Raw genomic sequence first — 14,089 nt, forward strand, 5'->3', positions numbered from 1 at the left:
TTTCTTTTTTATTTATTTGTATCCTGACTTGCTCCAAAGTGGACTGAGGTATCTGCAGGAAACATTCCCTCCTCTGTACTACTTGCCCTTTATCCATCTTGCTCATAACCCTGTGGTTGTGCTTACAGGTACTATTTGTTATTTTGTCTGTTTCCCTTGCGAGACTATGATCTCCCTAAGGGCAGGGTCTGCCTTACTCAGCTCTATATCCAATAATTAACACAGTAAATGGCTCAATTCAATAAATACTTATAGAATTGAACTTCAAGGGCAATAAATATTTGCTGATTTGAATCTTGAGGTCCTTTGCTAATATTACACTGAGTCAAGAATTTACATCCAGCTGAGTAAAGGAAAAACAAGCATAGTTATAAAACATCAACCACATAATATCTAAGTATAGGAGTAGACTTTATTACTGCAAATATCAAATACTATACCTTCAGTAACTCTCATTCAATTTAGGAAATATAAAGAGCAAATTTTACCTTCAATTGATCCTTATTTCAAACAGCCAGCTCCCAAAGTGGAGACCAATGGTTCCTTATCTCTACTGAAGAGATCACTAATGGGAAAGTGGTCTCTTTGCCTGACATATTTAATAGGGATAATATTTTTAGTAGCCAAAATTAAAATGTGGAAAAATACATCATCCTATAGCTGGTTCCCCTGAAAGAGATAATACTGGAGCAAGTCTTAGGCTTCTCCAGGAAGGATAGCCTAAGCCTATCCATCCCCTCAAGCGCATTGGGAATCAGGTCAGAGTCCGTGTGATTCAGTGGGAACTGAACATGGATTATCCTGGGGCTTTAGGGTTAACCATTTTTGCCTGTCCAAAGCCCTAAAATGGACCCAAGGTATATGGCAGATTTTGTCACTTTTAAGTAGGAAACACAGTTCACAGTTATTTTGTGTAGGATATGGGAACTCTTGTAATACCAGTAGGCAGAATTGGTGGAACATGAAAAAACACACAACAAAGTAAATAAATGCACCCCAGTGGCATTTTTAGGAACCTATTTTGACTGTGATAACAGGAATTACAATGAGTTCATTATAACAGGAGAAAACAGAAACCTGAGATTTTAAGACTCGTGATTTTTTCTTAAAACTTTTTATGAGTAACCATAGCCTCCTGTAACAAATACTCAATATATGTCAAAGGAGAGAATGTGCCACTCAGAAGTTTCCAAATATAAACAATGGAACAAACACAGGTACCTTCTCAAAAGAATTGCTACAACTTGTGCTTTGCTCTAATGACCCTAAAAAAAGAAAAACACCTACAAAAACATCTAGGTCTAAGGTCTTAAATACAGGACCTTGCTGGAACTGGAACAGAGATCCAAAGTTTCTTTACACTCTTCTTGGTCAGGAGCTCTATTTTTAAAAATTTATTTTCCCCACTTATTAATAATGACATGGGAACCACAATACTAAGATTATCAAGGCTGAAGATATTTGGATTACTTTTAGACTTTCAGTTTTTCCTTATCATAACAGCAAAAAATAGTCATCCTATAGAAATCAGAAAATATAGTTGTTAAAATAGAAGAAAAACACCAGTAATACCACCACTCAGATATGATCAATTGTTTAAACTTTGGAATTCACCAAACTAACATTATGCATATATACATATATAGGCAGCATATTTCAAGTCATACCCACTAATTTATAACCATTTTTTCTTAAGCATATATAAACATTTTTCCACATCAGGAAATATTCTTTATTGATGAGTTCTTAATTTTTTCTCATGATTTAAATTAATTTATTTCTGTATTTAATCACTGTAACTTTTTTTAGACTCTATCCAATAATTCTGAGTTCTCAGAGTCTCAATCTAGGAGTGGCAAACATCCCAAATGTCTGACAATATCAAAAACAAGTATTGCAATTTTGTTGCATGCCCACTCTCATTCATGTAGAATTGTATTCTTGTGTGCTTTAAATTTTGGACTTCGCATTCACGTTGGCAGAGCTTTCTATGTATGAAGACATGTTGTGAGTGTAACCCTCCAGAGAGGTTTAACATTTGCTTCACAAGGTATTACCAACCCAGGACTAACATTTCTTAGGTTTGTGGATCACATCACTCAGGTAGGATAAATTTAAACCCCAGAATTGTATGAGAGTGGGGTAGTGATTTCAAATTCACAGGGGAAACATTTCCCCCAGGCTGAGACACAACTCCTTTATCATCTTGTGTTGGTGCAGATTTGCTTTCTAGTCTACCTTTTGCTGAAGTTTAGTTCTTTGTGGGGTTTGGGGTTATCTACTTTATTTCCAGGCAACTTCATCAAATATTATTCGACATAGTTTTTTTTTTTTTTTCAGTTTTTTAAATTAAAAAAATTTATTAGAGAAATTGTGGGTTTACAAAACAATCATGCATAAACCACTGGGTTCTCATATGTTACCTGATCAACAACATCTTACATTTGGTATGGAACATTTATTACAACTGATGATCAACGTAGTTTTTAATATGTTTGTTATTCCATCACATGGATGTACCATAATTTATTTAATTTCTTTCTACTGTTCATGCATTCATTTATACTTTCCTATCTACTATGTCCCAGGTACTTTTTATGTACAGGGATACCACAGTGGAAAACACTAGTTATCTTAATATAATTTATATTCATTGGCTATATTATAACTTATATTCAATATAACTTATATTCAAGTGTTGGGATATTTTAGACATTGTTAGACATTTAGGATGTTTGCAATTTTTCCAATTATAAATAATTTGTAATGGACCTCCTTATAAATGAAACATGATCAGACATCCTTAATCCTCAATATGGGATTGTTGAGATATTTAAATTTTATAAATTAATGGACCATAGACAGAATAATCTGAGCTCAGGTTGGTCAATACTCACCGTGTCTTAGCGACATAGGTTGACAGCAGCCTATAGCACCAAAAAGATTTTCTCCTGCAAGCTATTCCGTAATACAGGGACATTATCAAGTCCTTAGAGGAAAGCGCTGAAAAAAAAAAAGGTCACAGAATGCAATTTTAAGTAATAAATCACCAGGAGGATTATATTTTAAGCCAGAATAGGATCACTTTGTAATATTAAGGAAAGAGAACCAGGTGATCTGTCTTCTAAATTGCATTTTTACCACTATCTAGGTAAAATCTTAACTTTTCAGTGACTCTTTCCTAACCTATTAAGGAGATTGTCTCTGCCAACTGAATAGGTGTTGTGAGAATCAGCTAAATACAATATATATGTGCTGCCATTTTGTGGCATTGTCACTGGAAGGTGACTGCCAACCCAAGGCCTACATTTCTCTCTTGCATCTAGGTAGGGCCAAGACTAGGTCTTACAGTGGAATGTGAATGGAAGTGATGTGCACCTCTTCTAGGCTGAAACTGTTAATGAATGGGTATGCTTTCTCTGTCCTCTTTTTCCCCATCTTCATGGAGGATGCTAAGGCTTCACAGGGGATGGCAGCACCATTAGGTTGAGAGCCCAGCTCTCTGAACCCACTACATGGAGGAAAGACATCCACCTACCAAAGACCCTCTACGTCTGTGAGTGAGAAATAAATTTCTGCCATATTAAGTCCCTAAAATCTTGAAGTTTATTTGTTATAGCTGCTAGCATTACTCTAACATACCAAATAACAAGTAAACCTGGGAGTATCTCCAGAGTAATAGTGCCACATTTCTCAGAATACATAAAAACCAAAGTCTCGTTTAAGAATGAAGTAGAAGGGGGCGGGCCACGGTGGCTCAGCAGGAAGAGTTCTCGCCTGCCATGCCGGAACAATTCCTGGTGCCTGCCCATGTGAAAAAAAAAAAGTTAAAGAAACCATGTAAATAAGAAATATATAAAATCGACATTATTAGGAAAATATTTCAAAATGTAGCTGTGCAAATCATCATAAGTCCAAGATACTTCCTTTTTCACAGTTTATTGAGAACATGGTTCCATTAAAATTGTCTATCAGTATTTTCTTCCCCCTGAAAAGTACCTTTCACATTAGCAGTAAAAAATAAAAAAGAAAAAAAAATTTTTTTTAAATAAAAAAGTTCCACTGAAAAAATGAGAGCATCAGTGGGGACTTAAATAACCAACCAACCTTTTAACTGTACCCAAGCAAAGCAAGTTTGACGTTAAATCACCCAGGAATGTCTAAAGTTTAGGCTTACTTCTTGATTGCATAATTATGAATCACTGATGACTAATCTTTGTGCAATTTTGGCTGCAGTCTATGTCCAAGCCAAGGGTAAATTATATTTAGCAGATGACACTCAACAAAGTGTTTACTGAATACCTACTTTAAGCAAGGTCCCTTAAGGGACAAAAATGTACAGGATGTAAATCTTTGCCCTCAAGAAATTCTACCAGGAGAGTGAAATTAAACATAACTTTTAGAGGAGGCAACATGTGATAAATCCTTTCAGAATTACAAAACACTCAAGGAGAGTATTAAAGGTAAAATCTCAATTTTGATAACTGATATTCTGGAAGAAATATATTTAAAGTCAGTATTTCTGTTTCAGAGAATGCAAACTGGTACACTATTTTTGGAGGGCAATTTGGGAATATCTATCAAAATGTTAAATAAATATCTACGAGTTTATCCTAAGAAGGAAAGGGTATGTATAGGAATTTTAACTAGAAATTATGGTACAATGGAATAATACACAGCTGCTAAAAATAAATAATCAAATGAGAGTCAAGACCTTATTCTGGAGGCTGCTCTTATGCAAGCTTCAGTTAGCTAGTGCTAATTGCCATGGTTTGCTAAGCCCCAATCAATATTACTCCTGTCTCTATAAAACACCTAGGGCGCAAATTGAGACTCTATAAAGGTTTCATTCCCAGATTAATTAATTAATTAATTCCCAGAGGGATCCTAGGTCAGATAAATCCTGAAGCCCAGAGGGACCAGCCTCTCCAGGACTGTCAATTCCTTACCTCCCTGTCAATGTGGACACCCCTTTTCAACATGGAAAAGTCAGAACAGGCATTCCCCAAAGATCCCCATAGATTGGGAGAAGGATTCAAGGAGAAGGAGGAGGTATAACAGAGAAAATGGGAATTAACAAACAAGTGTGGCTGCTTAATCACTATATTAATATTCCTTCTAGCCTCCAGTGTTTCAGACCAGCTAGAAGGAAAAATCTGAGATGATGGAATGGTGACCCAGGACAAACTCTAGGATCTGTTCTGTAACTACTTGTTGAAGTGTGCTTTGAAAATTATTGCTTTTTTCTTTCTTTGCTTGTATATATGTTATATTACACAATAAAAAGAAGTTAAAAAAAAGGGACAAAAATGAAGTGTCCTCAAATTGCAATTGCTTTTTATGGAAAATGACCATCAAGCCATTCTTGTCCAGAATTTGAAGCTCAATAATGTTTTCATTGCTTTTTTATATAAATGTATATAAAATAGATTTTATATACATTTATGTAAATAAATAATCTGAATCTTATTAGTGTGAAGAATAACTACTTTCTAATGGAAATCAAGTTTGATATGTTTATTTTGAAGTTGTATTGGGGGAGTTTTTTTGGGGGGTATTGATTTTTGTTTTGTTTTGTTTCTGCATCAATATCACTGGTTACTTTGAACAAATAAAAGCTTTCCATAGTTGCTTCATTTATCAGAAAAAACAAAAGGAAAAGAAGATAACAGTGAAAAATTATGTACAGCAACAGGAATATATTAAGTTAACTAAAAGAAAGTAATATTTGGTTTAACATGATCTAATTAATTTGTAAATAAAAGGGCATATATATACCATTATACACAAATTAGATATACAATTATATATATATTGAAAATGACTAGAAATATTATGTGCCAAAATGTTAATGGTGGCTAATTTGGGGGAGTGGGATGGAGACAAAGATTGAAAAGCGTACTTTAAATTTTAAATTTGTACTTAAAAATACTTAACCATATATATATAGTTATATATACACACATATATATACACACACACACACACTCCCTTTACCTTCCCCAGAATACATGTATGTATGCATGTATATGTGTGGTTGTATGTATGTATATATGTATATGCATATGAAATAAAATAATAGCTCTTGGGACTAACTGCACGGTTAGGCTATTTCCAAGCCACTGTTCCCAGAAACACCTCACCATACTCTTGGGGCCAAGGCGATTTCTCTGTTAAATTCTTTGAATCCTAAGAACTGCAAGAACTATTTGGTTGGTGGTTATGACCACACACTGATCTGTGTGGTCCTCTGTGTTTGGCTGCCTGGTGTTTTGCCTAGTTTCTGCTGCTAAATTAATACTAGCCAATTACGGATTACCATGGCCTGATGACTTATGGGTCAGTGAATGCAGAACTTGTAGGAGAAGCTAACATAGTTAAATTCTTAATGTAACTTTGAAAAAATAAACAATCAAACGGAAAACGAGATTCATTTTAACTGAGAATTATACCTTTACTGCCACGTCATGAACCCGCTAAATCTAATTCCTTTTCTAAATGGACTTTTGTGTGTATGTGTATGAACAGATATAGAAATAGGTATATTTTTGTAAAGCAATATGAGCTATTTAACGTCAGAGAAGAGAATATTAGTTCCTTAAAGCTCAGCTTTACTTGCATTTTTCTCTTTTAAACAGATCATTTAAACTATAAAGGTAATATAACCACATTACAGGACATCTGAGAAACAGAACTGTAAAACCATCCATAATATCTCCATATTAATAAAATAACATATTTTAATATATATTTTCTTATCTTCACACATATAATTTTTACCTATTTATATTCTGTGGGCACATATATTTTTCAACTTCCTTTTCATGTAACATGTTTTTTTGTAACCCTTTTTTTATAAACATTTTTTTGGCTGCATAATATTAGATCAAGTAGAATCATCCATAAATTGCTAAACTGCTCTGATTTGGGACATTTGGTTTGCCCTGTTTATGTGTTAGTGTGTGCAGTAATGTGTATATAATCTAAAATTTCTCATTTTAACCACTTTAACATACACAATTCAATGGTGTTAACTGCATTCACAATGTTGTGCTACCACCATGACCACCCATCACCAAAACTTCTATCACCCCAAACAGAAACTCTGAACCCATTAAGCATTAATTCCCCATTTCCTACCCCCTGCCCTGGTAACCTACTTTCTGTGTCTGTGAATTTGCATACTCTAATGATTTCGTATCAGTGAAATCACACAGTATTTGTCCTTTTCTGTCTTATGTCACCAAACATATCTTGAAGGTCATCCATGTTGTAGCATACATCAGAACTTCATTTTTTTTTCCAGAAAATATTCCACTGTGTGTATATACCACATTTTGCTTATTTGTTGATGGGCATTTGGGTTCCTTTCACCTTTCGGCTATTGTGAATAACGCTACTATGAACATTCATGTACAGATATCTGAGTCCCTATTTTCAATGCTTTTGGATATATACTTAGAAGTGGAAGTGCGGAGTTTTATTTCTACACAGAAATAATATACCACTAACTACCTCTGTCTGATATTAACAGGTTCCTTTTTAAGATAAGTTCCCAAGTAGAATTATTGGGGCAAAATTTATTTTTAAATTACATAGCTCTTCTATTTGAACAGTGAATAGGGAAGTATTTGCAGAGTTCCTTAGGGGCAATGGTGAGAAAGGGGGAAAATTCAATTTCCCCAAGTGGAGAATTCTTGATACTCTCACAGGCAGTGGGCCGAGCCTCCAATCTTGGGGTTTGTTCATATGAAATTTAATCCCTCAAAGAATGGGCTAAGCCTACTTAAAATTAGGCCTGAGTCACCCCCAAGAGAACCTCTTCTGTTGCTCAGATGTGGCCGCTCTCTCTCAGCCAACACAGCAAGCAAACTCACTGCCCTCCCCGTCTCTACGTGGGACATGATCCCAGGGGTGTGGACAATCCTGGCAATGTGGGACAGAAATCCTAGAACGAGCTGGAACTCAGCATCAAGGGATTGAGAAAATCTTCTCAACCAAATGTGGGAAGAGCAAAATGAGACAAAATAAGGTGTCAATAGCTGAGAGATTCCAAACAGAGTGAGAGGTTATCCTGGAGGTTTTTCTTATGCATTAAATAGATATCACTTGTTTAGTTAAGGTGTAATGGAGAGACTGGAGGGAACTGCCTGAAAATGTGGAGCTGTGCTCTCGTGGCCATGTTTCTTGAAGATATTTGTATGATGATATGGCTGTCGCAGTGGTTATGAGAGCCTTGTGTCTGATGCTCCTTTTGTCTACCTTATCGATGGACAAGTAAAACATATGGATTAAAAATAAATAAATAATAGGGGGAACAAATGTTAAAAACAATTTAGCAGATTGAAATCCTGGTAATTGGTGAAGGGGAGGGGTAAGGGGTATGGTATGTATGAATTTTTTTCTGTTTTCTTTTTATTGCTTTTCTGAATGGATACAGATGTTCTAAGAAATGATCATGATGATGAATATACAACTATGTGATGATAGTGTGAGTTATTGATTATATAACAAGAATGGAATGATCGTATGATAAGAATGTTTGTGTTTGTATGTGGTTATGTATCATAAATAAAAAATAAATTTGAAAAAATTATATAGCTCTTACTACACCCATGCCACACTTACAAGGTTCAATATTATTTAGTAAAAAAAAAATAGTAAAACTTTTATGTTTTTTTTTTACTATTAAGATTTAGAATGTCTTCAGATTTGTTTAATAGTCCTAGTTACCTTTTTGCAAATCGCCTGTTTGATGTCCGTTGCTCATTCATTTATTGCGGTTACACTCTACTTTTGGCCATTGTAATTAAAAAAAAAATTATAGCACTGTTACAGTATTTTCACAATATGATCACCAAAACACACTGTAGGAACCAACTGTTATATGCATTGCTTTTCTTTGTGAAGAGTTATTCAGTCCAAAGAAAGGCTGTTTTGGTAGTCTAGAGAATAAGTTGACTTGGTTTTAGAATTACAACATAATTTCTTATAGTCCTATACTATTTAGAAATTCAGTGCAGGGGAAATTTTGCCACTTTTTATTTTGAAATAGTTGGTGATTTTCACTATCTTTTAGGGGTTTTCACGGTGATATATTATTCGAAGTGTATGGGTTCAAGGACTCAGATTTGGGTGATACTAGTAAACATGCTTCAATACTCATATCCAGCAACTCAAATGCCAAATTACAAATAGAATACTTGTTTTTGTTTGAATTGGCAAAGTATTAACAGTAGTTTATGTCTGTAGACACACTGGGGATGAAAATTCATTTATTAAAAAGTAAGTTTTGGAAGAAGAAAACAATAGCACCATTATTTTCCTTTGGATGACAAGCTCAGGCCTGCATTCTATTTTGTTTACAGTTCAAATTTATGTTTCCAAAGCAAGGAAGGGAATAGGGAAGTAAGCACTGGAGAGACTCAAGGAATGATTCCTTGGTCTTCCACTGACAGAATTTGTGACCTTGGGCTGTCACCTAACTCCTCAGAGCTTGATTTCTGTCTCACTTCTCACACAGAGAGGAGAGAAATGGATCTAATGTGTATTACAACTTTGTCAGATGTTTGACATAACTAATTCTCAGATCTCTTCGATTGTAAAATCCTTAAGAACTGGGATTACATCTTCCACAGCTATAGGCACAATCTCTGGCACAGTGTAAAACCAATATATGTGAAAATATGAAGAAATGAAAGAGAGGGGTGGGGGAGAGGGAGAGAAAGAGAAGACAAAACAAGAAAGAAGGGAGGAAGGAAAGAAAAAAAGAAACTATCCCCATTTTACAAGTGAAAAAAAAAAAGCTTTGTGAGGTTAACTAATCTGAGATCACAATGCTGGCAGCAGATTCAAATCCAGGGCTATTCTAGCTCGAAAGCTCATGTTTTGTTCACTACTCCATGTGTGAAGGGATGAAATGAGAAATACATGAGAAAGCATTTTCCAACACTCACTCGCTATTTTTTTCAAAGAGCAAGGTCTGACAGAGTTGAAAGGTAATATTTTACCAAATACTATTAAATGATGAGGCAAGGTCCGAAGATTAACAATTTCTCTGAACCCTTTGAAAAAAACTGATTCACACGTTTCTCACTCTGTCGCGCTTTCTAGAAGAATAATTAATTTATAAAGCATTGCAGCATGACAAAAAGAACCATCTTGAATTTCTATGATTACTTCCAGCGAGAAAACACGCGGCTCGATAGTGTTTCAGGGGGCCCATCTCTCCACGACCACGGACTGCAAGGGGATGATGAAATGTGCAAAACGGTTGAACCATTGGGATAACAGGTTTTATTGGCCTCACCTGAAATCTCAAAAGCACTAGCTTTTTTATTTGCTTTGTAAAAAACATTTTTTCCTCCTTTAATTAAAAAATAATTCAGGCACAATGCAGAGAAGTTCTCAGATTTCATTTTTTAACGACTCCCCAAAGTATCAGAAAATTATCAGCTACGGTTAACGAGAGTTCCACAGGTCACTATGTAAAACTATGCTCATTCCCCGGTTTCTGCAAGAAGAGACACTAAACTAAAATCGCAAAATGCTGTAACCAAGAGTTTTTTCCCAGGACTGATTATGCCTCCTCATAAAACCCTTCGTACATTGAGAAGCTGAAAGGATTCTATCGCGCTGTACTCACTTTGAACTCCGTGCGCGGTGGGGGGCGCCTTCCAAGGCCTCAAGAATCAGCAGAAACAGGAAACGAGCGCTCCTGGGAAGTTCGGCTTCCGGTCTGCGAAGGACGCGGACGGCAGCCTCGGCCACACTTCCCAGAATCCTCCAAGCACTGCATTCAGGGAAAGGTAGTTCAGTCCCCATGCCTGCTGCAACACCTTACACGGAGGCGGTAACCTGGTTGTCAAAAGCACGCTCTTATGAAGTCTTCTAAATTCCTTCCCAGAAGAACTACTGAGTCTGGATAAAATGGATTAGCAGAGCCATTTTTAAAAGGCAAAAAGCCGCATGCACAGAAAGCATATTTTACAGTGGGGAGAGGAAGGCAGATATCAAATCTTTTAAATCTTTCTGTATCTATGATTCTGTCTCCGTCTGCCCCCTTTGGAATTAGCTCTAAAATTTCATGAAATTCTGTCCATTTAAAGACTCAGGACTGTGCCTAGATGTGTTTGAGTTCATACTGGAATGGCTCTTGATCAACCAGGGCAAAGGGGTTCCACCTGACTGGAAGCAAGCTCCCAGCAGGACTACTTTGGTGCATTCCCTCTCTTCTTACTGCTAAAGTTACTTTTTAGTAGAAAACAGTTTTTCGTGTGTTTTTTTGTTTTTTAAATTTTTGTTGTGATAGTATATATACTACATAACATTTCCATTTTAACCACTTTAAGTATACAATTCAATGGTATTAATTATATTCACAATCTTGGACTATCATTACCACCATCCATTACCAACAGAAACTCTGAACCCATTAAGCATTAACTTTCCATTTTATACCCCAACCCCTGCCCCTGGTAACCTTTACTCTACTTTCTGTCTCTGTGAATTTGCATATTCTAGTTGTTTCACATCAGAGAGATCATACAATATCTAGCCTTCTGTGTCTGGCTTATTTCACTCAACATGTCTTCAAGTTTCATGTAGGTTGTAGCATGCATCAGAACTTCATTTGTTTTTAACAGATGAGTAATATTCCATTGAATGTAAATACACATTTTAATTTATTCACTTGTTGATGGACACATGGATTACTTCTACCTTTTGGCTATTGTGAATAACGTTGCTATGAACTTTGATGTACAAGTATCTGCCCAAGTCCCTGTTTTAAATTCCTTGGGTTATAAACTGGAAGTGGGATTGCTAGATTATATGGTAATTCTATGTTTCACTTTCTGAGGAACTATCAAACTATTTTCCACAGTGGCTGCACAATTTTACGTTCCTACTAACAATGCATGAGGGTTCCTATATCTCTCCATCTTCATCGGAGATAGCCATTCTAGTGGGTATGAAATGGTATCTCACTGTGGTTTTGCTTTGCATTTCCCTAATTATTAATATTGTTGAACATCTTTTCATGTGCTTATTGGCCATTTGTATGTCTTCTTTGGAGAAATGTCTATTTGAGTCATTGACCCATTTTTTTTTTCATTGAATTCTTTGTCAGGTGGGTTCTATATATATTCTAAATAGTAAATCTTTATCAGATATGCTGTTCCCATCACTGTGTAACAGCCGGATTGATAGAATGGCCTTTTTAAAAAATTTTATTTTTAATTGTGAAATATATGTACAAAACAGCAATAAACTCCAAAGCACACCACAACAATTAGTTATAGAACAGATTTCATAGTTTGGTATGGATTACAGCTCCACAATTTTAGGTTTTTCCTTCTAGCTTCTCCAAAATACCAGAGGGTAAAAGAAATATCAATGTAATTATTCAGTAGTCATACTCATTTGTTAAATCCTATCTTCTCTATTATAACTCCATCTTCTCCTTTGATCTTTCTCCCATTAACTTTTTTCATGTTGGAAAGGGCTGTTGATAAAAACGGGATAAGGGGGTGGACCTAGTTGATGTTCTGGAGAAGGTGGCCCCTCTGGGTTTCAAGACTTACAGGATGGCCTTTTGAAAACTCAATTATGGTGCCAACTAGGGGGCAATACCTTGCAATGCTGGGGCAATATTCTCCAGGAGGCTGTGTATGCTTTAAATCAGTGTTCCCTCTATGGTGCTGTTTCTCCCATAGCCAGGTATAATGGTTAGGTTCTGGTGTCAACTTGGTCAAATGATTATGCCCAGTTGTCTGGTTAGACAAGCACTGGCCTGACCATTGCTTCAAGAATATTTTGTGGTGGGTTGATAAACTGGAAAGCTGATGTATTACATCATCAGTCAGTTGATTGCATCTGTAGCTGATTACATCCGCGATCAACTAAGACATGTCTCCCACAATGGGATAATCCAATCAGTCAAAGGCTTTTAAAGAAGGAGAGAGACTCTTTCACTGCTTCTTCAGCCAGTGAGACTCTCCTGTGGAGTTCGTGCAGACACTTATTGGAGCCACCAGCTTCACGGCTGCCCTGCAGATTTTGGACTCTTTCATTCCCACGGTTGCATGAGACACCTTTATAAATCTCATATTTACGATCTCTAATGTTGGTTCTGTTTCTCTAGAGAACCCTGACTAACACACCAGGAGTTATAGGTCCAGAAGTCAAGGGGTAGAAATGGCAGTGGTACCACTCACTATTACCTTACATGATTCACTAGAAAAAATTTAGCTTCCTGTCCCTGCAAACTTAAGCTCTGCTCATCTACAGGTCTTAGCTCCAAAAGGAAGAATGCTTATCCCAGGAAATACAACAATGATCCTACTGAACTGGAAGTTAAGACCTAGACACTTTGGGCTCCTAATGCCTCTGAATCAGTAGGCAAAGAAAGAATTACTATACTGGCTGGGGTGATTGATCCTGAATATCAAGGGGAAATAGGACTGTAACTACACAATGGAGTTAAAGAAGAGGTTGCCTAGAATATAGGAGATTCCCTAGGATGTCTCTTAGTACTGCCATGCCCTATGCTAAAAGTCACTGGACCCAGGTTTGATTCCTGGACTATGCAACCGAAAAAAAAAAGTTAATGGAAAAAAAAAGTTAATGGAAAACTGTAACAACCTAATCCAAACAGGATTATCAATGACCTGGAAACTCCAGGAATGAAGGTTTGAGTCACCCCACCAGGCAAAGAACCATGCCAGCTGAAGTGCTTGCTGAGGGAAAAGGGAATATGGAATGGGTAGTGGAAGAAGATAGTGATAAATACGAACTACAACCACTTGACCAGTTACAGAAGCAAGGACTATAATGGTTATGAATATTTCTTTCTTGTTTAGTTATGAGTATGTTTGCACATGTACATAAAGCAAGTATCTTCATTTTCTTCCCTATCTTATCCCCTTATTATATGACATAAGTTATAATTCATTTCATGAGGTAGTATTTAAGGTTTAAGATATCAAGTTTAAGAGTGAGTGAATGCTACCCAAGGATGTGTGTGTCCAATCAACATGATATCATCAATATAATGGACCTGTGTGATGTCTTGTGGGAGGCAGAAACA

General features: G+C 36.2%; 1 protein-coding gene across 10 annotated transcripts in view; it reads right to left on the reverse strand.

Moving 5' to 3' along the window:
- Positions 1 to 14,089, reverse strand: part of LOC143653725 (NAD(P)H pyrophosphatase NUDT13, mitochondrial) — a 205,336-nt gene that overhangs the window by 8,848 nt on the left and 182,399 nt on the right. For 5 of the 10 annotated variants that reach the window (XR_013161498.1, XM_077124960.1, XM_077124956.1 and 2 more), the window contains exons 1-2: positions 10,646 to 10,718; positions 2,898 to 3,003 (exon numbers count right to left, since the gene is read on the reverse strand). Coding sequence is in view for 8 of the 10 variants with exons in the window: in XM_077124959.1 (XP_076981074.1) it covers positions 2,898 to 2,980 (83 nt within the window). In the remaining 2 variants the exon portion in view is untranslated. Of the gene's footprint in view, positions 1 to 2,897; positions 3,004 to 3,642; positions 4,274 to 10,645; positions 10,719 to 14,089 lie in introns of those variants that run through there. The other 5 variants (XM_077124958.1, XM_077124955.1, XM_077124963.1 and 2 more) reach the window with 3 other exon arrangements.

This window comes from Tamandua tetradactyla, chromosome 13, assembly GCF_023851605.1.
Source record: "Tamandua tetradactyla isolate mTamTet1 chromosome 13, mTamTet1.pri, whole genome shotgun sequence".
Lineage (NCBI taxonomy): Eukaryota > Metazoa > Chordata > Mammalia > Pilosa > Myrmecophagidae > Tamandua > Tamandua tetradactyla.